At 38.9% G+C, this 26,813-nt stretch overlaps 1 protein-coding gene across 3 annotated transcripts in view; it reads right to left on the minus strand.

Annotated features, from left to right (window-relative positions):
• nfatc2a (nuclear factor of activated T cells 2a) overlaps positions 1-26,813 on the minus strand; it is a 167,405-nt gene that overhangs the window by 120,440 nt on the left and 20,152 nt on the right. For 2 of the 3 annotated variants that reach the window (XM_063041477.1, XM_063041476.1), the window contains exons 1-3: positions 25,846-26,156; positions 15,728-16,754; positions 11,651-11,813 (exon numbers count right to left, since the gene is read on the minus strand). In XM_063041477.1, coding sequence (XP_062897547.1) covers positions 11,651-11,813; positions 15,728-16,754; positions 25,846-25,948 — 1,293 coding nt within the window. In that variant the 5' untranslated portion in view covers positions 25,949-26,156. Of the gene's footprint in view, positions 1-11,650; positions 11,814-15,727; positions 16,755-25,845; positions 26,157-26,813 lie in introns of those variants that run through there. The other variant, XM_063041478.1, reaches the window with a different exon arrangement.

Consider the following 26,813-nt stretch of genomic DNA (forward strand, 5'->3'; position numbering starts at 1 on the left):
GATTTAGCTAGTTACAGGATACAGACAATATTGCGCCAGGATTCTTTGCTTATCGTGAGGAAAAAAATCTTATTATTGGAAGAACCCAACGGACGGATCAGCGTCTCTGAAAGGAAATAAATATTTGGCATTTTGGGTTGAGATCCTTCGCCTGGACCAGATGAAGGGACTCGGCCTGAAACGTCATCTGTCTTTTCCCTCCATAGATATTACTCCACATGCTGAGTTCCTCCACCAACTTTTTTGTGCTTCAAATTCCAGTATCTGCAGTTCATGTCTCCACTGTATTGCCTTGAACTTTTTAGGGGTGGTGAGCTATTTTTGATATAACCCAGTGGATTTCTAGGCCATTATAGAATATGACTGAATGTTCAGGCAGCATCTCTAGGAAGAGGTACAGTCGACGTTTCAGGCCGAGACCCTTCGTCAGGACTAACTGAAGAAAGAGCTAGTAAGGGATTTGAAAGTGGGAGGGGGAGGGGGAGATCCAAAATGATAGGAGAAGACAGGAGGGGGAGGGATGGAGCTAACAGCTGAACAGGTGATTGGCAAAAGGGGTATGAGAGGATCATGGGACAGGAGGCCCAGGGAGAAGGAAAAGGGGAAGGGGGGAAAAAGCTCAGAGGATGGGAAAGGGGTATAGTCAGAGGGACAGAGGGAGAAAAAAGGAGAGTGAGAGAAAGAATGTGTGTATATAAATAACGGGTGGGGTACGAGGGAGAGGTGGAGCATTAGCGGAAGTTAGAGAAGTTAATGTTCATGCCATCAGGTTGGAAGCTACCCAGACGGAATATAAGGTGTTGTTCCTCCAACCTGAGTGTGGCTTCATCTGTCCGCCAGAGAAAGCAGGATTCCGCATCCCATTCCCATTCTGACATGTCTATCCACGGCCTCCTCTACTGTAAAGATGAAGCCACACTCAGGTTGGAGGAACAACACCTTATATTCCATCTGGGTAGCCCCCAACCTGATGGCATGAACATTGACTTCTCTAACTTCCGCTAATGCCCCACCTCCCCCTCGTACCCCATCCGTTATTTATATACACACATTCTTTCTCTCACTCTCCTTTTTATCCCTCTGTCCCTCTGACTATACCCCTTGCCCATCCTCTGGGCTTTCCCCCTCCTCCCCCTTTTCCTTCTCCCTGGGCCTCCTGCCCCATGATCCTCTCATACCCCTTTTGCCAATCACCTGTTCAGCTCTTGACTCCATCCCTCCCCCTCCTGTCTTCTCCTATCATTTTGGATCTCCCCCTCCCCCTCCCACTTTTAATCTCTTACTAGCTCTTTCTTCAGTTAGTCCTGATGAAGTGTCTCGGCCTGAAACGTCGACTGTTCCTCTTCCCAGAGATGCTGCCTGGCCTGCTGCGTTCACCAGCAACTTTGATGTGTGTTGCTTGAATTTCCAGCATCTGCAGAATCCCTCATATTTGCGTGACTAAATATTCAATCGTTTTGAAAGGAAAATGAGGTGGGATTCAGACCAGATTAGGAAAAGATGGTTTATTCTCTTCCCTAAAAGACTTCAGCAAAATAATTGGGTAAAGATGAAAGTCTTCCTCACCACTTTTGTTAGTGCCAGCTTTTAGTTTACTGTGTTTTAAAGTTAAATTTCAATTCTCAAACAGCCATTGTGAGATTAAAACAAAATTTGCTTTACGACCAGAAGCCATTTAAATTAACAACTATGTGAAAGGCAAATTAAATGATCTGAAGTTGCAATACGTTTTTCAAACCAATACAGATGAGAAGGGCATGTGGCCTAGTGTTTAAGGCATTGGACTAGCGACCTTTTTTTAACATTTAAGAATCAATTGGACAGATACATGGATGGGAGGTGTATGGAGGGATATGGTCCGTGTGCAGGTCAGTGGGCTAGGCAGAAAATGGTTCGGCACAGCCAAGAAGGGCCAAAAGGCCTGTTTCTGTGCTGTACTTTTTCTATGGTTCTATGGTTTTTCTATGTGGCCTAGTGGTTAAGGCATTGGACTAGCGACCTGAAGGTCGTGAGTTCGAGCTTCAGTCGAGGCAACGTGTTGTGACCTTGAGCAAGGCACTTAATCACACATTGCTCTGCGACGACACTGGTGCCAAGCTGTATGGGTCCTAATGCCCTTCCCTTGGACAACATTGGTGTTGTGGATAAGGGAGACTTGCAGCATGGGCAACTGCTGGTCTTCCATACAACCTTGCCCAGGCCTGCGCCCTGGAGAGTGAAGACTTTCCAGGCGCAGATCCATGGTCTCGCAAGACTAACGGATGCCTTAAAACAGATGAGAAGTCAGTCATTTTATGGATTTGATTTGAATTTGGTTATTAGAGTGAATATCAAAGAAATGTTAGCAAGGAGTTATTGAAGTTCAGGGACTGACTTGCTACACAAGGGACTTGTTTGGGGAAGAAGAACTAGGTCAACTGTGAAACATAAAAGGTCCAATTACAAAGAAAAAAATTAAATGTTGCACCTGTTTTCCATTGGAGAGAAAATGAATTAGAGGAACATCATCCAGATTTTAATGATATGAGGAAGTACTGCAGTTCTTTTCAATTGAGCCAACAAGAACTGAGACAGGAGACATGTTTGGAATCAACAAGGCTTAATTAATGCTAATGTACATAGCCTAGAAGTTCAAACTCTGCCCTTGCAACCAGTTACTGAAGAAGGTAACAGAGAGGCAAGTTCCCAATAAAGACAGGATAAGTACAGGCTGGTAACCCCAAACTCCAAAAAAAGACTGAGAATCTGATTCAACTGTACATGAAGGAACTTCTTCCCTCAGATTTTCACTCGTCAATGAAAATCAATGTTTCTGGCATCAGCCATCATGTTTTTGTTCACTCTGGGGCCCACAGTGGAATCACTGTCAATATATGCAGCTGAAGATACCAATCTAGAAATAGTTTTGCCAATCAAGGCTCATCAGGTGGAATCTCTAGTAGAATCCACACGTACCCTAGGAATGTCCACACACCACTTTATTAGTAGCACGAGAATAAGCAGAATTGTCGCCACAAGCTTTCCATATATTTTATTTGCACGTTAGGGTAAAATGAGCAGAGGAAAAGAAGATTTGTGCTTTGATCATTTTCTGCACCATCACTAAAAGAATATCTCTGCTTAGTTTCATTCTGAAGTTAAGCTTTGGTTAACTTTGTTTATTGGAAAACAGTGAGAAAAATCTGATTGGTTGAGTGACGAGCATGAAAAAAAAATTCACCAGAGTTGTGTACAATTGTGTACAGTGGTAAATTAAAGATATCCATATGGCCAATCACATTCACACATCCATTGACAAAGCACCATCAAATTAATCCCACTTCATGATCTTTCTCCTTAGCCTCAGTCTTTTCCCGAGATCTACATATTGTATACAAATAGCAGTATAAAGTTGTCACGCGTTAAAGCTTATAGCTTCACTAATGTGCTTTAATTGCAAAGTTCAACGTTAGTTAATTGTATATTTACAGCTATTGACTCCATCTGAATGTGCAAACTTTAATTACACCATTGTACACATTTTCCAAAACCATTTATCTCTAAGTCTTTCTTACAGCATTACAGTATTCCAGCAAATAAACTATTGGCTTTTATCGTCCAAACTTCTAATTAAAATGCTAGCAACATTAGTTGATTCCAGACAATAATTGCACATTAGTTGAAATTATATATAGTTAGTAAATAGTACAGCAGAGGAGGCGGCATTCAGGTCAGCGACTCTGTACTGATTCTTCAAATCATCTAATTCTGGTCCCTGGCTCTTTGGCCATACCTGACAATTTGTCGTCCTTCAAGCAATTTTCCTAATCTTCTTTGAAGGCCACTCCTTACACATGTGTTAAAAAGATGTTGCTTGTTTTTTGCCCCAACCATTTTGTGGAGACTCAGTCACTGGAAACAATTTTCTCTTCATGCACTTCTGTCAGTCATGGTTCCAGCCTTCTTGCTTCTGAATTCTAAGGATGTGGTCTCAAGCCCCACTCCAGAGAGCTGAGCACAGAAACTGAAGGAATTAACTTTCGGATGAAATAACAAACCAGGACCCACTCGATTTCTGCTCAAACCAGAGAAAGTTAATTCACTCATGGATCTTCTACTGAAGAAGCATAGGGAATTATTCTTTGTCCTATTCAGCTACTATTTGTCCCTAGTGAATATTATCAAAATACTTTATCTTCTATTTGTATAAGCTTGCTGTCCACAGGTTGCCTGTGAAATTTCCACTATTACAATCTCAACAACAATTCATAAACATCTCATTGTCTCTGATTATGATTGACTTCTTTGTGCTACGAACATTCTGCAATTGTAAAACATGCTACATAAATCCAAGCCACTTCTTTCTGTCAAACCTCCTCTGATGCCTTCTCTCTTCTAAGATGAATATCCCCTCCTTTTCCAGTTGGCTTTAAACCGGAAACATTGTGATAAATCTTTTTTTTATCACTTCTAGTACCCACTCAAAAGCTTTTAACTCTTTCCTAATATACTGTTTCTAGAGTTGAACATAATACTACAGTTAGCTCAGTGTAGGTGTTGCCTTAGTAATGCAAAAACATTATGCAAATAATTTGCAAAAAAAGCCACATTTATTTTTATCTGCTACTGTTGTATTCTGTTCCTCCCCAGGCAACCAGATCATGTGAAAAAAAGAACAAATGTGCAATACATTCAGACTGAGTTTAAACATTAGATGCTGTATTTCTCTTGAATAATTACATTGCTGAATATCTTGGCATAATAGATCTCGTGTGGAAGTTGAGATAAAAACATCAATGTCCTTTGAATTCTTAAAACCAATATCTGAGTAACGTCAGTACTGTAGTTTGCAATTATTAAAAATAAAATATGATTAGGATTTAATTTAAAGGTCTAACAATCAACCAACCATTTGGCAGCAACTCAATGCATAAAAGCATGCAAATGCTGTCAAGAGGTTCAGATCAAATATCAGAATGGGGAAGAAATGTGATCTTTGTGATTTCGACCATGGAATGATTTTTGATGCCAGGCAGAATGGTTTGAGTACCTCAGAAACTGCTGAGCTCGTGGGATTTTCATGCACAACTGTGCCTAGAGTCTACAAAGAATGTTGCAAAAAAAAAAGTTTTAGTGGAAGTTTTCAGGAAGAAAATGCCTTGTTGTTGAGGAGGTCAGAGGAGAATGGCCAGAATGGTTCAAGCTGACAGGAAGGTGACAGTAACTCAAATTACCATGTGTTACAACGGTGGTGTGCAGAAGAGCATCTCTGAACGCACAACACGTCAAATTTGAAATTGATGGACTATGGCAGCAGAAGACCACACTGGTTTCCACTCCTGTACCTAATAAACTAGCTGCTGAGTGTAATTCTTATTCAGCATTCAAAAATGCTCTTTTTTTTTTGCTTTTAATCGCACATTAGCTAAAGAAGTCTGTGGATTAATCCTGCTTCTTCAATTGCTAAATCCTCCTACAAATCATAGAACATCTTGGAAGTTCATTAAATCATTTAAATTAATTTTTTTTTTGCAAAGTTCTTCCACTTATATGGCACATCTCCTGTAATGACACCCGGGTGTTTTGTTAGAGAGATGAGGCATGAAGGTGGAGCTGGGATAGTTCACAGGAGTTTGGGGAGAAACAGGTGCAACAAAAGAAATGACTTCGAAAGAAGTATTACCCAGTGGGATATAATGACGTGGTCACATGAATTCCAAGAGAACTCCTTTATTGATAAGGTCTGTCTATGGCTTTTGGATATAAATGTATATGCATATGCAGAGTTTGAAACCATTCTTGTTTTTGTCTTTACATTACTCAACAGTATAGCCATAATATTGCTATTTGACAAACCAAAACAATCTGTCTTGTAAAATGCAACCTTGAATACTTCATCAGAGCAATGAAACTGAAATAGTCAAAGTTATGCCAAAGCAAAACGTTCTTTCTAAAGTATAGATGGATTTGAGCAAAGTGACAGTACTGAGGTGTGACTCATCATCATTGTTAATATTTTCTAGTTAATATTGACAAGGAACTATAAATTAGTACATTTCTAATTTATTTTCATGATACTTTGCTGAAAATAAACTTTGGACAGAGTGAAACACATTACCAATTATTTATCTTCTATTCTCAATCTTCAATAACCCCTGTATGGAACTAAATTTCCAACCTCATTGCCTCATACTCTTCTGAATTGACTGAGGCTGGACAATGCCAATGACTAAAGTATCTAGAGACCCTGATTCATAGCAGTCAAAACACAACAATGCCCTCCCTTAGATCTCAAAGGATCCTGTCATTCCGATTTTCACAATGGAGGCCCAATCCCCAAAATTCCACCCCCAACCTATCATTGCAAACACCTTGATTCTGATTATTGACCTGTTCTTCAGACATCTAACCTGTTCCTATACAGAAATCATAGACCCAACACTCTCAGGCCTCAATCAGGATTATTATTACCATTCTCCTTTCCTCTCACCTGAACAGCCTTAATCTTGGACATCAAATTTTCATGAAAGGCAAAGTGTATTGTGACGGGTACTCCTAATGCTTACAGCATCAGACTAAAATGGTCATCGATGCTCTATGCAATGATAAGATAATATGGTGTAACAATACTGACAGGCTATTCCATTCAAGATTCAAGATTGTTTAATGTTGTTTCTTGTTCTCAAGTGTAAAGAAGAATGAAATAATTGTTACTCTGATTGATCTGATGCAGCACAAAAAAAACAAAAGATAAAGAACACAATAATAATAAAGCACAATAAATATAAATAGATAAGATAGCTTATATACATAGGTTGATTGCACGTCCATAAAGTAACATGAGGTTTATAGAGGTGAATGATGGTAAATATTAAAGTAATGGTGCAGTTAGTGGATGGAGGTTTTGATCAGCCTTACTTCTTGGGGAAAGTAACTGTTTTTTTCAGTCCGGTGGTCCTGGCGTGAATGTTATGTAGCCTCCTCCCTGATGACAGTGGACAGACAGTCCGTGAGCAAGGTGGCTGGGATCCATCATGATGTTACTGGCCCTTTTCTGGCACCTTTTTTCATGTCTGTCCCTGATGGCAGGAAGGCTGGCGCCGGTGATGCTTTGGGCAGTTTTGACCACCCGTTGTAGAGCCTTCCTGTCTGCTGTTGTGCAGTGTCCATATCAAGCTTGTCAGGATGCTCTCCACTGTGCATCTGTAGAATGACGTGAGTGTGCATGTGCGAAGTCCAGCTCTCTTCCGCCTCTTCAGAAAGCGGGGGTGTTGATGAGCTTCCCTGACTGTGTGTGTGATATGCACTCCCAAGAGTATGAACCTGCTTGCAGTTTCCACTGCTGTGCCAGTGACGGAAAGAGGGGTGTGAGCAGTGCTTTCATGCTTTATCACAGAATAGCAATGAAGGTAAATGGCACAGAAGCATTAAAGATTAATAGATTGGATTAGATTGTTCTGATGCAATGTGTCGCTATGATCTGGCATGCAATGCCTGTAAGGATGATGACACAAAATCCATAAAGGAAATTTGAAAAGTAATCAAATAAAAAGCTATGGGAAGTGAGCAGGTAGGTGGAGATAATTGGATAGCTTTTTTATAAAGTAGGCACAGTCAATATGGGCCAATCTGGCTTCTGTTGAATTGCTTGATCTTACATCAGCAAAATTGAGATTATCAGCATTTGTTTACCCTTGGGTCTCAATCATCTTCTATTTAAAACAACTGCAGATCCTTAGCAGCCTTTTTAAATTATATTTCTTAAAACAGTGAGTGTTTTATAGCTGGCTATTTAAACGGGCCTGCATGTAGGGGTTTCTGTCACACTCCTCTGTCCTTCATGGCCTATTATTTGTGAGAATCTGGTGTATGTGGTTTCGGTAACATAAACTTGACGTTGGTGATAATATTCACACAGCTTCAAAGAAGCTATTCTCCAATGACATGTGTCTATAAATGCCCTATGAACAAATTAGATTTGTGGGAAAACATGAACTCAACAGTAACTATTTGGCTCCACCTTAGGCGCTGAAACAAAAATAACTTCCTCTCTTTTTTGATGAAACCTAAAGGTAATAGTTCCTAGCTTCTCATCTGACTTTTCTGTGAAACAAGTTATTCTTTCAGTGAAGTTTGTTAGCGAAAGGCTATTGTAAAGTGAAAGAAAATAAGGCTTTTGCAGCATGAATTGCTCTGAATAGTAGTAAGCCAAGCTCAGAGTAATGAAAATATGCTTTTTAAATGGCCTTATGTGGATTATGAGGGAGCCAGATTATACTTACAGTAAATCACCTGTAATGGTACATAAATTTACTCCAGGAATTACTCCCTATATGTATACCTGTAACCCTGCCAGACACCACCAAGTGGAAGGCAGTTGCTTTGCTCAGGAAAGAAAGAAAATGTTTGGGGATTGACTGTTAGGGGGTCTGCCTGCCATACTCCCCAGCAAATGGTTCCAGAGGAGTTATAGTGGAGTTTTGGGCAGAGGTCATAACAGGTATGGAGAGCAAGATCCGAACAAAAGGGGGAGAAAAGGACTTACAAAATCTGCATGTCATATAAAAAGTACGCTTTTCTTCAGTTTGTTTTGCTGGCGACATCAAATGTCCTAGTTCCCAAGTTAGATCATTTTAAACAATTCATTGTCAACTAATCCAAGCATGAGGAAAGGTGAAGTAATTTTATTTTCACTTCCATGAACTGGAAAATGTGAAAGGAGTCATTTTAACTGGGGTCTACATTGTTCCATCTCAGGTTCCTGCTGTTCATTTGCTGTAATTATAACTCCAGCAGGAAAATATATGGAAAAATGATAGCGTCAAATTTGGGCCAATTCTGTACCTAGGAAGCACTTTAGGATGTTAAGAACACTGCAAAAATACAAATACTTTGCAGTATTTTGTTATGAAAAATGTATTTAATTCTTATAACATATGGCTATTTGTTATAATGGTATATTGTTCTGCCAAATTATCAACACAAGCAAAGCTTTGTCATACTTGTCCTTTGCTGATTTTTCTTCCATTGATTGCTCATAATAACAGAAAATAGCAAAACAAAAATCAGAAGGTCGTTATTTATTATTTAAGATTTATTGCTTATCAACTTTCTTTTCATTATATGTTTCTACATTCATGCATTCTTCTGTCCTGAATGCCGCTAGTCTTGTTCCTCACCCCTTCACTGACAACTTCCTGTTTCACACGTGATCATACCACCTCTTCCCCTGACCACAGCACTTCACAAATGCAAGTCTGGGCACACACCACCTTCATTTTATCAGGAAATGTTATAATTCTGTTGCCACCCATTTTCATTGCTCAGAGTGAAGAGTTTTGGAAGTAATTCTACAATAATCCTCCTACACGTTGAATATTTGTTTTTTTAAAAAAGGCTTTAGGTGGTAATTATGATAATATTGTTTTCAGCCCCTTAGAACCAGTTGCTGGTTTGTTGAAGATGACACATGCCTTGTGTTTGCAGAAGGCTGTGACTTCAGGCCCGAACCAAAAATTAGAGGAAGACGTGACAAGATTAAAAAAAAACCACAGATCACAGTTCAAGCATGTAAACCTAGCTCATGTGTAGCCCACAAGCAAAAAAGGAACCAGAGGGCAACCAATTGCTATACAAAACTTGGTATTAGCGGGGCCATGGAAACAACAGAACATTCTGCTAATGGATGAAGATTATTGTTCAGGGGCTAAAATCAATGGTCTGTTATTCCTGTCAGGTAGTACACAATGCAACAGGCTGTCACTGCTTATGACTCACTCTGACAAGCGCTGCTGATGTTCTTCTCTGTGGCCCAGTCAGCGGTGTGTGTGGCAACCCTTTATTATGTGTTTGTCATTTAAGTATGTGTGAAGTGCACTTGGAATAAAAGGTCATGTGATCACTGGACAACCCCCTGTTGTGTCATATTCACCTCTGGTTTGGAACTTGCATGATGGGCCGCCAAAAGATGAAGGCGTGAGGACCATACAGCGCATTCATCAGCAGTAGAGGTTGATAGTGTGGTGAAGGTGGCATATGGGAAACCTGTCTTCACTGGCGGAGGAGAGAGTATAATAACAGGAAGATTTTGATACAACTTTATAAAATATTATCTAGTGCACAGCTGGAACACTGTACAGGAAAGATGTGATTGTATCGGAGCAGATGCAGAGAAGATTCACCAGGATGTGGCTGGGGAAGGCATATTTCATTGGACAGGCTGTGTTTGTTTTCCTTGAATCTGAAGAGGTTGATGGGGTACCAGACAGATATATACAAATTTCTGGGAAGTATAGATAGGGTAGATAGTAAGAAACTGTGGCAGACGCATATAAGACCAAAGGGATAAGTTTAAAATGAGGAGTAAAAAATTTAGAGGGTATTGAAGTAATCTAACCCACAGAATGTTTGCAATCTGGAAAACACTGCCAAAGAAGGTGTTGGAAGCAGATATTCTCACAACACGTAAGCAGCATCCAAAAAAGCAATTGAATCACCGAGGCATTGTGGTCTGCTGGCCAAGTGCTGGTAAAGGGGATTGGTACAAAGAAGTACTTGAGAGTTGACATGGACTTAGTGAACTGAAGCCCTGTTCCTCTGCTGTTTGACCCTATGAAAATTTTGCTTACCACCAAGCAAAATGCAGTAACGCCTACTTTCAAGTAAGTTCAAGTCACTCCAGAAATTCTCCTGGGCATTTTTCATGTTAGGCGTATCAAATTTAGATCATTGTTAGCAATAGTCAATTGGATCTTCACAGTGTAATGCTGCACCGTGATCCTATTAAGGTAGCCCCACACTGAACTGTTAACATTCAATATCGCTGCCATCCTGACCTACCTACTATAATTCCTCCAAAACAAGGGTTTCCAACCTTTATTATGCCATGGGTGCTGTCTGACATTAAGCAAGGTGTCTGTGGGTACCCTTGCAGCTAAACTGTTGACTAGACTAGTCCTGAACCTCGTTTCCCAAGCCACCAATCTTCCTCAAAACCTCCAATCAGTGCAGACTCTGGGTCCCCACACACAACCACCTTCCGAGCCACAGCTTAACAATCAATGTTGAAAACACGTTTATTAATAATTATTCCCAGTTCTTACATCCAGATGAAATAATTATTCTGAGCTTCTCTTCTCTGTGGGTGCTGTCTGATCAACATTTTATGTTTCTGTAGCTTAAAATGTCCCTTCATCTTTCAGCCAAATTACCCCTGAGCCACAAAAACAAGAGATAATATAAACAGTGGCCAATGTCTGCTTCAATCAAAATTCTGTTTAATTTGAAGTGAAACTGGTCATTTGCCTTTTCAGCTTCCTTCAACAAGATCATTGCTGATCTTACATCTGCACATAGACATAATTAATAGCTCTGTTTTCCAAGTTCAAGTTTATTATTGTCAGTGGCATACACACATTTGGTTTAAATGCCATGGAAAAATAGCTTTTTGCACCTGCAGCACTATACATTACAAGACAAAGATAAATATATAAAATTGCATTAATATAAATTATACGTTACACATTACTTACATGAATCTGTGAATTTATTGATCTCCATTTTGAATATACTCATCAACTCAACATTCGCAACATAAGCAACTAGTATGTCTTAAGTAGGAACTCTCTTCCTAGTACCAAATAGAATCATTTTTCATAATTAAATGTATTACCTGGACCACAGGATGACCACCATTTGGAGCCTTAACTGCCCCGCGGCTTCCTTCTGTTTCATAGTGAGCTCGGTGGTGAGGTTTAGGCTGTATCTCGATCTGCAATTCATACTGTCCTGATAGACTTGGCAGTTGCCACTCCAGAGGTGGTAGAGAAGGAATGCTGTAAAATAGGACATCATTTTTATAATTACTTGCATCAACAAACAAAAGCATGTTCACGTATTTGGAACTTATGGATTAAGTTGTTCTAGGTTCATGTTTTGATCTCATCCTTTCTTTTGTGGGCACGTGGCCAAGTGGTTAAGGCGTTCGTCTAGTTATCTCAAGGTAGCTAGTTCGAGCCTCAGCTGTGGCAGCGTGCTTGTGCCCTTGAGCAAGGCACTTAATCACACATTGCTCTAGTCTGTGCAAGGAGTGGCGCCCCACATAGACTTCCAATCTGCGCCTTGTAAGGCATGAAAATGCCCGACGCAGGCCTCCCATGGTCTGAGTCGACGTTACCTCCCCCCCCCTTTCTTTTGACATTACATTATAACCTTTCCGCTGTGAGTTATTTTCATGGGCACCTTTTCCTAAAGGAAGAACCTTGTCTTCAATTGCTGTTTCCTTTTAACAACCAATGAACAACGTACATCTTGACCCTGGTGAGTTCAGGTGATACTGGGTCTTCATGACAGTTAGTCAGTATGTAATATGATATTAAAATAGCAGCTTCCATTTATGGATTAACTTTCATGATTTCAGATCATTGCTAAATATGTTACAATTAGTGATGTATTTTGAAAATGTAGCAATTGATATAGCATAAAGACACATGAGAACCTGTTTGTGTAGAATGCAATTGATTACAGTTAACCATTTGTTACACAAGAACTTGACTGAATGTGTACAGTACATCAGATACAAGAAATATAATGAAATAAAAGTTGTTTTTCGCATTCTAGTAGTAACAAAGGCAAAGTTTAAATTCATTATAATTGTAATGAAATCCTAGCCTCGCCTTTCCTTTAATTTTCACGCATGCCCAATATAAAGTCAATCACAGAGAGCTGTGATAGTATTCATACTATGCCTACAATGAAAATAGTATATACTGTATACTGAAGACAATATCAGTTAATAATTCCAGCAGTAAAATATAACTCACATATAACATGAACAGGTAAACTAAATTGCCAATGAGACTGATAATATAACAAAGCAGTAATGAAAATTATGCAAACTATTCTCATCATCCAAATCTTGTTTACAGTTCTTTATAATCTTCCTGTAATCATATTAAATAATTGAATGAGATTTATTATGCTTTTCCAGATGTTAACCACTCTCATAATTAGCTAACTGGTCCATTTTACAAAATATAATTTTATAAATTCAAGTAATTTGCCACTTCTCAACAATGGATATCCTTACAAGATTCTTCTGGCTGTATTGGTAACAAAGGGTGTAATCCAGAATGGCAGAGTGGAGGCTAGCATCAGTACATTTCTGAATGTTGTCACACTGGAATGGGTTAAGAAGTTAGGAATATCATTATGAGAATCCCTGTGCTTATAATCAACCAAATCCATAGCATCACTCTCAGTTCCTAACCACCCACTCCAAAAACAGGAGAGATACCTATCATTCATCATCCTTCTGACACTGGAGACTCTGGAGTCTCAAAATTAAAGGCAATTTTGGTTGTCAATAGAGCAAAATGGGTTCCATTTCAGTTCATTGAAATGTTCTTTAAAAGCTTCATAAGCATTCTAACATTCTTACATCTATTTGCTACCTAAATCATATCATACTGGTTTCACACTGCAGTATCCTAAAGTGAACTGCATCCAGTCTGTGTTAGATTTTGGTAGGAAAATAATTTGGTGATAAAATATCTCACTTTTTGTGTACATTATATCATCATATATTGCATTAATGCTTTTTTATCCACTGGACTGTTTCCTGTTTTACAATTTGTCATTTCTTTTCAAATACATGAATGCAAATGCAACACTGTTTGACTCAACTACAAACAAATCTCAAACAATCCTATCTCTTGATCTAATAAGACAAAGCTACCATTCCTTCTGGTCTGTGAAGCCCTGTCAAAGTATCATCATCATTGTGATCACAGAATTTTTAGATGACTTTTAAACCTTTGGAAGAGCGATTGGAACCTCTTCCTAATTCTTTCTTCACAGTAGTTTTACATCCAATTCCTTTTGAAGGTTACTATTTAATCTGTTTCCTCCAATTTTTCAGACAATGTGTTTCAGAATGAACAACTACCTGAATAAATATATTTTCTTTGCATTACCTTTTATTCTTTTGACAATTGTCTCCAGTTGTCCTTGGATGAAACCTTTCTGCTACTGGAAACAGTTTTTCTTATTTACTCTTCTAAAACCTTTCAGGAAATCACTACTTAAATGTTTCTGTTATACCAAGAGCACCAATAGTTCTGCAGTATATCAGCAAACTGGAGTCCTTGACATCATTTCAGTAAAATATAATTTGCAGAAAATATCTGTTAATATTCCTTAAAAAAACACCCCAGTGTTATCTAAGCAGTGTAAACACTAACACAGCCAAGCTACAAGCAGCAAGCTCCTGCAAACACACAAAGAAATTAGATTTTTGGTATTGGTTGAATGCTAAATGTTAGTTAGGGCGCTCCAACGTTTGTCCTGTTCTGCCCTGAGCAGTATCATGCAATGTATTACATCAGCCCAGGAAAGCAGATAGATTTTGGATTAAAGTTACACCTGCATGAAGATAATGTAGTATTCTTTTAGTACCTCACTGATTGCAAGATTCAAATAATTGTTCATATCTTTGATGTTGGGTTTGAACCCATGACCTGACTTAGAAATGAAAATTCAACATTAAGCCATAGCTGACTAATATACTAATATAAAATGTGTTTTCCCCATTCCTTCTTCACCTTTCCTGACTATCCCCTCCCTGCTTCCCCTCCCCCGCCCCTTTATCTTTCCCCTTACTGGTTTTTCACCCGGAACCAACCAGCCTTCTCCTTCCCACCCTCCCCCCACCTTCTTTATAGGGCCTCTGCCCCTTCCTTCTACAGTCCTGACGAAGGGTTCCGGCCCGAAACGTCAACTGATCATTTCCATGGATGCTGCCCGACCTGCTGAGTCCCTCCAGCGTGTTGTGAGTGTTGCTTTGACCCCAGCATCTGCAGAGTATTTTATGTTTAATATACTGTTGCATGGATGGAATATTTTGAAAATAAGTTTGAAGTCTCTCTATACTATTCCATCCTCCTTCAAAGAGAATCCTTAGATTTTAAATATAGCAATTATAACCAACTAACTTCCAAAAAGTCATATAATTTAAATCTTAACAATATTCAAATATTTTTAATCTATTAAATTCTGTAAAATTCAATGAAACATGCAGTCTAAATAGCTTTGGAAAACTAAACCATTGAACTAAGCATTTCACTGTGCCTAAATTATTGCCAAACTTCTAACATTTTACTTTCTGCAGTCAGTATAAGAAGAAAAAAATTAACCTATAATGGTAACTGTGGATTAGTACTCTGCCACCAAATCAAGACACGGATTATTAAGGTTAGTGCAATAAATCACACTTCAATCTTTTCATCATTATGTACTGAACTTGATGTCATGACCTGGTTCCCAAAGGGATGATGTGTTACAGTGTTCAATTTAATCAATTTGTCAGTGCAAAGCCCTTGAGGAAATCAGCTGGCTACAATGAGCCAAGATGTGCTTTCATTGATATATTACTGGTCAAGATTGTAAAAATTGGATGAGGAAGTCCTTAATTTCATTACTTTAACCACATATACCAGCATAATTTAAATCCATATTCCCCCACACATCTCCATTTTTAAATTCTGAGTCTTTTTCTTCAATTTGTTGTGTTTTTCGTTTTGCACTTTCTAATTTCTAATGTCTGCATTAACTGAATCAGTAAATTAGCTGAAGAGATATTGTGATAAGATTGCAATGAAGGATCAAAGAAGTAGTTGTTAGGGGTTTAGCTGAAGCCAAAGTGAAATAATCCTTCCTGTCTGATTTTGAATGAAAATGAATCAACACTCACCTGCATGTAGGTTTGGGTTTTGTCCACTGAAAAGGATGAGGAGGCATCAGTAGAAGTGGGTCAACTCCATAAATATCTTTCTTCAAATCTTGACAAGGCCCTGAAAACTCAGCGTAATTCAGCGTGGTAAAACCGAGAGGTTTTTCTCCTTTACACATGTCAGTTTTCAGGGAGGATGGCGGAGTCAGATCCATGATACGAGCCTTTATCGGATGCATTTCGACCAACTCATTGTTGGAATCGGTGGTGAGTGTGCTCATTGCATCTGCAAGACTTGCAGAATTTGCAAATTGGTGCAAACCGGGTTCATCTCTGGCAATGACTCTTGGTGAAGCCTGCGGAGAAGGAGTTCTGGAGCGGTCACAGGAATATCTTCTTTTTCCACAAGGTGATGATGACCTTGAAGAAGGCCGGGGCATGGGGGATGGTGATCGTGCATTCTGCCAGTTTTCATTATGAGCTGAAGGAGAATTGACAGGAGATGTTCTTGGAGAATGGTGGACACCCTGACCTTGATATTCTTCTGCACCATTTTTTGGGGAGACACATGGAGATGTTATTGGTGAGGTCTGAGGTGAGATGCCATAATGGGAACTTGACTCATGAGACACAACTGATTGCCAGCTTGTTGATGAGGCACTACTAGCTGGACTGTTTGGGTCCCTATATACAATGTTTTCAGAACCTGGCACAGGTAAAGTGACTCTTGGAACTGCTGTCGGAGAATGATATGATTGCTCACCAAAGCTGGTTACATGTGGGGTTACATGAAACAATCCAGGTGATGGTGTGATCTCAATTCTTGGGCTTTCTACACCAGATGATGCATTTGGCTTTGCAACTTCCAAGTAGTACTTGAACTCCCTGTTGTCCACTTGGCCATATTCACTCATGTGTTCTCCAGCCAACACTGTAGATACCATTGAGCTACACGATTGAGATCCATAGTGGGAGACATCCATAGTTGGGAAACCAATCCCAGTAGGAGGAACAATGCCCTTGTGAGAAGCAGCAACATTTTCTGCCTCTGAAAGAAAGAAATACCAGGTTATTATTACACAAGTTTATGACATTGTAATTGGCAAACAGATGCTGGTAACTATATTTTACTGCCTTTCAAATAACATCATGATATTCTTAAGCCTCAGCTGGTAAAAATGAACTGATAATAAAATCTCTAATTTGCCTCTAGTTCGGATTGAAATTATACATGGGGCTAGAAAGAAATTTAATAAGGAAACAAGGTACAAACAAAAATATTTTTTATATCTCCAACAGATAAATCTGACTAAGTTTAAAGACACACGGCTATATTGTCCATTTCTTCATTCAAAGTTGCAAACCTTTGCTCTGGCAGAATATCTGTACTGCAAGAAAATCTTTCTTAAAATATATAATATATGGAATACTATCAACAGAATGGAAACTGATCTGATGCCATCTTTGTGTATTTAACCCTCCCATTTATAATATTCTGTCTGATTCATCTCCAGTTTTCAATGTATCATGTTTGCTGAGGTATAGAACAGGTTTTTTTTAACTGAGATGGAATGGGGACAGGTACATAATTAGATTCAATAACCCTCCAGTAAATGGCTGAGGAATGTGATGTTGTCAATTCAGTAACATACAAATATTTCTCACTGCTCACTTCCTTGTTTATGCCATCCAGATACAATGTTATTGGCTGCATGCTTCATAAGTACCTGTTAAAATTGGCCAGCACTTCTTAAAGGGGAAATGAAAAACAAAAAAAAAATTGTAAGAACTGAACAGGCAACATCCACAAAGAAAGAAATGGTCATCATTTCATGTTAATCACTTTTCATCAGAACTAGAAAAGTGAGAAAACAAATGTTTATGCAGCTGCTGAAAGTGGAAGGGGTAGAGAGAACAGAGAGAATATCTGTGAAAGGATACAGATCAGACTTTTCCACTCCTTCCTCTTTCTGCAACTTATAACGTAGTTATCTAGTCACTTTCCCAGTTGTAATGAACGGTGATTGACTTGAAAGGTTGACTCATGCCATGAATTGTGCCTGGCAGATTCAGATTTTTCTACATTTTCTCTTTTTGTTTTGGATTTATGACATCTGAAACGTTTTTGATCCTTTTATATGGACCAGATGGAGCTGGAACTAGTGAAGCTGAAACTGACCTGGAAAATGGAGAGATTGGTATAGCTTAGGACAAGGAAATTTTGACTGTTTCAGACTGGAAATCTGGTGGAGGAGATGTCTTTAACTACAGGTGGCCAAAAATTCCTAAAAACATGTTAACGTGGCACTCTAAGCACATGGTCATAGAATTCAAAGCCAGAAGTCAGATCTATGAAACTAGATACATTGTTGCAGTAAGTTCAATGACTGGCCTCACAGATGTGGTCAAGAGCTGTGAATGCACTTTCAAATGCAGCATCCCGGCATCCACAACAGTACTGTTGGGAGATCCCAATGCAATATATCCTTATCATTCATCTACCAATTGTTCACAAGCTGTATCTAAAAGCCGTATGTTGCAATGCGGCCTCGCCAGTATTGCACTACTGTCAGATCCACAGGAACTAATTGGTGGCCCTTGACTGAAAGAAGGTCAGAACTGCTTCAATTGCTAAATCAAACCTATTATTCACACAGTTATCCCCAAAGAACAGCCTATTTAGCCAAACCACAATTGCTGTAACCAGGTCTTCTCCCTCACAGTCTACATCAATGCTGCATTCCATGAGAAGCACATGATTGGTGTAGCCTTTGCCAAAGTATCATCAGCCTAGGATGGAGGTTGTATGTGAAACATACAGGGACGAACCCGTTTTCCTAAAACCACAGCTAATATAGACGATAGTTCCACATGCACATGTGTGATAAAGTCAGAAGGAGTTTAGTTCAATAATAGACTACCATATTTGGAAAAAAAACTACATAATGAAGAAATAAGATTTTTGCAAGGTTTATCAACTGACTTCAGGGCTCACATTTGCAATTCTCAATGCCTACACATACAATATGTCACCAATGGAGTCATACAAATTTGGATGTACAGTTGGACCTACAAAAATAGCTACCACAAACACATTGAATCCATCCTAAACAAGAACTTCGAGATACTAGAAAAATATCACTAGATTTGGAAGCTCAAATCAAATCTTCAGAAATGAGTAGTGATTTTTGCTTTCATTTTGAAAACTTTAATAATGGAATTGCCAACAAAATATGACACTTGGATACCCAGATCAGTAGGAAAGTGGAAAAATAGGCTACAAAGGGTTAAATGTATATGTTATGTGAGTGGGTAAAGATCTCACAGCATTGGAAAATATAAAATGGCCAACTTGGTAGGTAAAATTTAAAAAAAAATCTTATTATCCAAATGGCAAGAAATTGCAAGCATCTGAGATCAAGCGTTCTAGCATCATAAGAGAACAACTGATCAAGTTGTCACATAATCTAGTCCTCTTTACCAGCATTTCACCCATATTCTTCTGAAGCTTTCCTTTCCATCTACCTGCTAAAATATCTTTTAAGTGTTGTAATTGTACATGCCTCTGTCCCTTTTTCCAGCAACTCATCCCAAGGATCCACCACCCTCTGTCTGAAAAGTTATACTTCAGATCCCCTTTAAATCTTTCTCCAACATTAAACTGTGCTCTAGTTTTAGACTCATCTACTCTGGGAAAATAACTATGACTATCTACCACAGCCTTTCTCAACCTTCTTGGCCTGAAGAAACCCTTGAAATAACTTTCAGGTCTCAGGGAACCCCTGGATAAAAATGATTATATCTACAGTTCGCTATGTTAGCGTGATCAGTAAGTTGTAGACATATTAATCCAACAATAATTGTCAATGCTCTTTCAAGTAGAAAATTAATTTTTAGCCAAACTTTCTTGAAAAAAAGGATAGTTAAGCTTAGCTTGTCATTCTTGAAATTAATCTCTTTCTTTCCCTTTCATAAATTTTAAAAACTCATAAGGCAAACATAATAAATTTCTGCTAAATAACTGGCTTAAGCTAAAATGAGATTTAATTTTTCTAAAGATCGGCACGGTAGATTTAATTTAAATAAAGGTTGTAAATTGATTTTAATTAATGCTATTTACAGCATGAAAATTTATTGATAATGTTGAAAAGTAAAATTACTAAAAACCATAAACCAAAGCAATATGAATAAAAATACAGCCTAAGACAGAATTTTATATAAGACTTTGAAAAAAATATTTTCTTACTAAGTGACATGATCAGGCTCAGATAGCCTAGCATGTGAAATCTGTGCTTGTTTTTTGCTGCATAAATATTGATTTCTGGATCAAACATGAGATAAACACACATGGATTTCACCTTCAACTGAAATGACACAGCTTCTATCCTTGCTCTTGATGCTTGTTAAACAAGAAGAAACTTGCTCACACATGTAAGAAGTTGAAAACTGCAGTAAAATGTTCATTGCTTTCCTATGAATGGCAGGACACTCTTCTTTCACAGAAATCCAGAACTTATCTAGGGCAGGTCAGTAAATCTCATCTCAAGTGTATGATCAGATTCTATCCTATATATGCCCCTCATGACTTTATAAACTAAAGGTCACTCCTCTACCATACACTGTGATAGCCTAGTCCTTCAGAATATCCAATAACTGAGAAAAATACACACACCAATATTCACCGGGACCTTGCCAACATTCCCTGCCATAGTCTGAAGTCATGTTAGCCCATTTGGATTTGCAAACCTTAGCTTAATATCCTGTGCCCTGATGTGCTTGGAGGGCTGAACAGGTCACAAGAGGAAACCACATGAAAGGTTAGATAAGTAAGAACTCTGATATTACCCTCCAACCTAGGTAAAGGTCATTGTTAAATCACATCCATGCTAGTTGCTGAAGATGCAGACAGCTGATATACAAACAGAATCTCACCATTCTATGTGATTATATGGTCAGGAAGAGATTATGAATTACATAACAAGCCAATGTGCAATTCATAAAAGCAATATCATATGATACACCCTGAGATGGAATTTTTTGATTTCAATATCCAAGTGATGCGTTACTGTTCTACAGCCACATGGAAGTAGGGCAAAGGGTTGCTGAATGGGGAACTGGGATTGTGATCACTGGAATTTTATGGATGAATTATAAAAACAAATTGAGCCAAAGGAAATGACTTTATTACCACCTCGCCTCTTCTTCCTCTAGATGTTTCCTCTCACTCTGCTGTTACCCACACACCAGCTGGTTACTGTTTTATTGATATCAAAGGGTCAAGATAGCAATGTGGTGCAGCAGGCAGCAGACTACCATGGAGAATGGCATTGCACCATTGAAGACTGAAGCCCTTCTTTTGTGTGGTTTAGGAAGTGGTCTACTTTATCTTACAGTACATGATAGCATGTCTATTCTTCTGTGCTTCCTATCCAAATCCATAGGCAGTGCAATATACTCATCAGCCAACTCTGCAAATCCGTAATCCCCTTTGGTTTGTCATGGTGCTTAAATAGAGCTGGCAAACTGTATTACTGCTGAACAAAATCATCATAAAAACAGTAAAATTATGGAGCATGATTCAATGCCTATGGTCACAGTTCAACCTGACCTTGGGGGAACCCTGTTCAGTTGCAGAGTGGGGCAGAGTTCTCAAGTGGTGATAATACTATACAAGTGCTCACAATGGCATCATAGATTATGGGGAACCCTACCATCTTTGTAAAGTCGTAAACTCTTCCCTTCAACTAGTGTCCAGCATGACAGAATGGAATGTGGTCAGCTATCACTTAAAGAATGCTGCTAGTCTGTTGTTGTGCAAAGTGATCTTGGTTCTACTGGCTGGAGAAGTTAGCTGTGCTCAGCTAATAAAAAGAAATATTGTTGTTTTCTTAAGATCTGTTTTACCTGGAATGGAATGGACATTAGCCATTTCTATGTTGTATTTCATCACTCTGGAAATTCAGCTGGATATTTCAGAACACTAGCTTCATTTCCAGTCCTGATGAAGGGTCTCAGCCGGAAACGTCAACTGTTTAATTTTTTCCATACATGCTGCCTGGACTACTGAGTTCCTCTAGCATTTTGTGTATTGCTTCGATTTCAAGTATCCGTAGATGTTCTTGTGTTTGTGATTATACTAGTTAACCTAAAATGATTGACAGAATTTCCTCGTCCGATGGTGTCATTTCCCATTTAACATTCCTTTTGGAGCATTGTGCGTAACTGAGGCTAAGCTGCCCTTGGAACAACCATTGCCAGTATTGCATGAACAAGTTTAACTTCATAGGGCAGTGCTTGGATTGAATCTTCTGTCCTTACAAAGCTCATTGCCTTCTTTCTTTTTGACCTTCCCCTACAGTGCACCAAATTCCAACTCTCTCCATCTCATCCATTGGTGTTTGTTGTGACCTTCCCAAGTTTAAGACTCCCAACTTCTGATGTTCCTGAGTCCACAATCACAAACGCACCCCTGTTTCTCCAATACTCTCCCAAACTTTCCCGGCAGACCCTGATCTCTCTGCCTTCTGTGGCCAAGATCCTAATTGCCCATCTCCAGGGTCCTCAACTTTTCACATCACACCCATACCCCACCAACCTCAAGGCCTAGATGACCCATTTCATAGCCACTCTGACTACAATCAAATCTAGTCCAAACCCCCTAGGTGTGTGCACTAGAATTTCTGGGAACAACTGTGAAACTGGCCTGAAGAAAGAAGAAAGATTCAAGTTTCAAATTTCTAATGGATTTAGTGATGTCAGGTATGTTGGCAGACTGAACACAAAGAGTAGGGATTAACGGGTCCTTTTCAGAATGGCAGGCAGTGACTAGTGGGGTACTGCAAGGCTCTGTCCTGGGACTGCAGCTATTTACAATATACATTAATGATTTAGATGAAGGGATCAAAAGTAACATTAGCAAATTTGCAAATGTGAGGAGGATGTTATGAGAATGCAGGGTGACTTGGACAGGTTGGGTGAGTGAGCAGATGCATAGCAGATGCAGTTTAATGTGGATAAATGTGAGGTTATCCACTTTGGTGGCAAGAACAGGAAGGCAGATTACTAACTTAATGGTGTCAAGTTAGGAAAAGGGGAAGTACAACGAGATCTAAGTGTCCTTGTTCATCAGTCAATGAAAGTAAGCATACAGGTACAGCAGGCAGTGAAGAAAGCTAATGGCATGTTGGCCTTCATAACAAGGGGAGTTGAGTATAGGAGCAAAGAGTCCTTCTGCGGTTGTACAAAGCCCTGGTGAGACCCCACCTGGAGTATTGTGTGCAGTTTTGGTCTCCAAATTTGAGGAAGGACATTCTTGCTATGGAGGGAGTGCAGCATAGGTTCACTGGGTTAATTCCAGGGATGGCGGGAATGTCATATGTTGAAGGATTGGAGCGACTGGGCTTGTATACACTGGAATTTAGAAGGATGAGAGGAGATCTGATTGAAACATATAAGGTTATTAAGGGTTTGGACAAGCTAGAGGCAGGAAACATGTTCCCAATATTGAGGGAGTCCAGAACCAGAGGCCACAGTTTACGAATAAGGGGTAGACCATTTAGAACGGAGTTGAGGAAAAACTTTTTCACACAGAGGGTTGTGGTTCTGTGGAATGCTCTGCCTCAAAAGGCAGTGGAGGCCAATTCTCTGGATTCGTTCAAGAAATAGTTAGATAAAGCTCTTAAGGGTAGTGGAGTCAAGGGATATAGGGAGAAGGCAGGAACAGGATACTGATTGTGGATGATCAGGCATGATCACAGTGAATGGCAGTGCTGGCTCGAAGGAATGGCCTACTCCTGCACCTATTGTCAATTGTCTATTGTAAAGTTGTAATTGGCCTCACTGTGCTAATGAAACTACCAGTGGAGAGGATGAGGTCAAAAAAAAGTGCAAAAATTTCAGCAGTAAATTTATTATCAAAGTACATATATGTCACCATATGCAACCCCAAGTTTCATTTCTTGCGGGCTTACTCAATACATCCAAAAACCATGCAGAATCCATGAAAGACTGCAACAACCGGGCATACAACCAATATGCAAAAGATGGCAAAATATGCAAATACAAAAAGAAAGGAATAATCAGAATAATAAATAAGCAATACATATCGAGAACATGAGATAATGAGTCCTTGGTAATAAATGAACCTTTGAACCTTTGAAAATGAGTTCATAGACTGTGGGAACCATTACCAATGTCCATTCAAGGGCATTGACGTTTCCATACCAGGCTGCGATGCTCCTAAAGTCAAATAGCCCGTCAGTGCTCAATACCAGGATCACACATTAAGAATCATTCCTCAAGGAGCAGTCTGGACAGCCCTCAAGGTAAATATCTCAGCAAGGACGTTCAGTGATGTTAAGTATTGGAGGGAAGGAGCAAACTGTCTTTGCTAATTACAAAATAGGACGACCAAGTCTCTCCGTTGGGGAGATATCATGAGACCAAATGAGAATAAGTTTGCTTGCTTAAGATTACAATCACTTTCAGCAGCATTATGGCTAATATTTTGCTCATGATAATTAGTGTTAGCTCTTTTGTTGAATAGCTATCAAACTTGCTTACAAATAAGAACAATGTGTTACAGTAAAATTAATACAGTAATATCCAAAAACAAATTCTGGTTTTAATAGACAATGCAGACAGAAGTTATCTTTGAATGGAAATCCATTCTTTAAAGTAAATGCAGGATCTCAGATATCAATCTTCTATTATAAATGACATGCATTGCTTTTATTTAGACTTAATTTCTAACAACTGTTTTTCAGTCACATCACAGTAATATTCCTTTTGCTTTGTGATGTATTCTTAAACTCTTTTACTGCAAATGTGGGACATTAACAGATCTGTTCCCAAAAGTGAAAACCAATGTTGCTAACCACAAGGCAACCAATGTCTTCTAGCTGTATAATGTATATGTAACCATCAGTGAGGAATTGAACTAAAGACAGCAAATTCTGAAAGGGCTAAAGCTTCACTATGAGTCTGCCATAGTACATCGTGAAAAACTGCCCCATATCTTCTTTCAAACATCATTTTACTAATGATGGCAATCAGCATAGAGGATATAAAGGAACTGGTAGATTAAATAAAAATTTGTGATTACTTGCACCATTGCAGCTCAACACCAGTAAAACAAAGGAGATGTTGATGGACTTTAGGAAGACTAAGCCTGCACTGCTCCCTGTTACTATTGATGGTGAGGACGTAGATGTGGTGAGGACCTACAAGTACTTGGGGGTGCACCTGGATGACAGACTTGAGCAGAGCACCAACACAAAGATTGTATACAAAAAGGGCCAGAGTCACCTCTACGTTCTGAGGAGGCCGAGCTCCTTTGGCATATGCAGACCTCTCCTTCACATATTCTACCAGTCTTTTGTTGCCAGTACAATCTTCTATGCGGAGGTGTGCTGGGACAACGGCATCAACACGGGTGATGCCAACAGGCTCAATAAGCTTATTAATAAGGCTGGCTCTGTTATAGGAGTTAAACTGGACACACCGGAAGCTGTGATAGAACAAAGGATCCTACAGAAAATCCTGGCAATTCTGGACCCTCTGCATGCCAGCTTGACTGAACAGAGGTACACTTTTAGTAATAGACTAAGACAACTGTGCTACTCTAAAGAGTGCTAAATGAAGTCATTTTTACTGTCGGCCATTGACTCTATAATGAGTCACCCTATAGCTAGGGAAGTGATGAACCCCTCCTGTTAAACTGTTTGAGGTAACTTTTTTTAATTCTTTCTTATTTCTCTTCTAATACTTGTATATTTGTACATCTACTGTGACACCGTAATTTCCTCTGGGGTCAATAAAGTATCTATCTATCTACTGTTCAATGTCTTTAGATCACTAGGATACATACTAAAACTGACATATAGTGTTAAATATATATTTTTTAATTTCATTCAATACCCGGTCTCATTGTTGCTTTCTGTAAGAACAAGTATATGTGCTGAACAAATGTTTTCTAAGATGACAAATTATTTTACAGAGTCTTCTCAAACAAATAGGCAGTTACATGAGAATTTTACTTTTATATCTTTAGATCTTTATATCAGACATTGAAGCAACAAAATATAATTCTTTAAATATAGTGTTTTTTCTACAATCCAAGATAAATAAAGCTTACAAACCTTTTGTGGCGAAGTCCTCATCATGGCTATTGTCGAAAAGTACCGAAAAATCAAACTCCTCAGGGTCGACCTGTTGGTCTGGGTTATTATAAATGAAGCTCATTTGACACCACCTGCTCGACGCAAGTTATGACACACTGATTTCACAAAGCTGAAGTATTTACACTTTTCCCCCACGATAAAGAATGAAGAATTTTAGAACATCAGATTTTATTGCTAATGCACGGCCAAACTGTCAACGAAGGACTAACTGCTTCTGACCCCAAAGCAATAAAAGCCACTACGCATGTGGCAAATTTCAGTTGTGTGTCTTTCCCCAGGTTGCTCAATGACAGAACTATCAAATTGTTAAGTTCAATAATAGCTGCTTCCTGTTACAGTTATAACGCTCAGGAAATAGGCGTGTTCTTTGAACTCAGACACCCAACTCAGTCAGTGTTAGTGGAACACGCCTCCTAATGACAGGCAGTCGCAGGGGCTCAAATTAAAAATAAACAATACCCAAGCAACTTTCCACATGTGTATTTGGAAGTTGCATAGCATGGATGGTTTTTAGTGTTGAGAAAGGGACACATAGTATATGGGCATAATAATCTGCTTGTCACTGAAATGGCATACGTGAAACTGTAAAATATCACTTGCTTTTCAGAACCTGCTGCAGACCATCAGTTTTGTCTAAATATACCAAAGGTAGTTCCTTTTATGATTTTCTTCGGTCTGCTGCACATATATACTGAATGCAATTTGCTTAAAGCAACATATACAGTTATAGTCAGGTGAAAAATACAGAGATTTTTATCTTAAGAACTGAACTTTAGTTCAATATCTTTTAACCGATGAAATATTCCTCAGAAACTAGAATAGCTTTCTACCTGAAAAACAGTTCAGTACAGTCCTAGGGAACAAATATTTCCATTGAACTGAAAAGCACTCTTACTGAATAGCTTACCTGCACCCAAGACTTTAGA

The sequence above is a fragment of the Mobula hypostoma genome, chromosome 2 (assembly GCF_963921235.1).
Source record: "Mobula hypostoma chromosome 2, sMobHyp1.1, whole genome shotgun sequence".
Taxonomy (NCBI): domain Eukaryota; kingdom Metazoa; phylum Chordata; class Chondrichthyes; order Myliobatiformes; family Myliobatidae; genus Mobula; species Mobula hypostoma.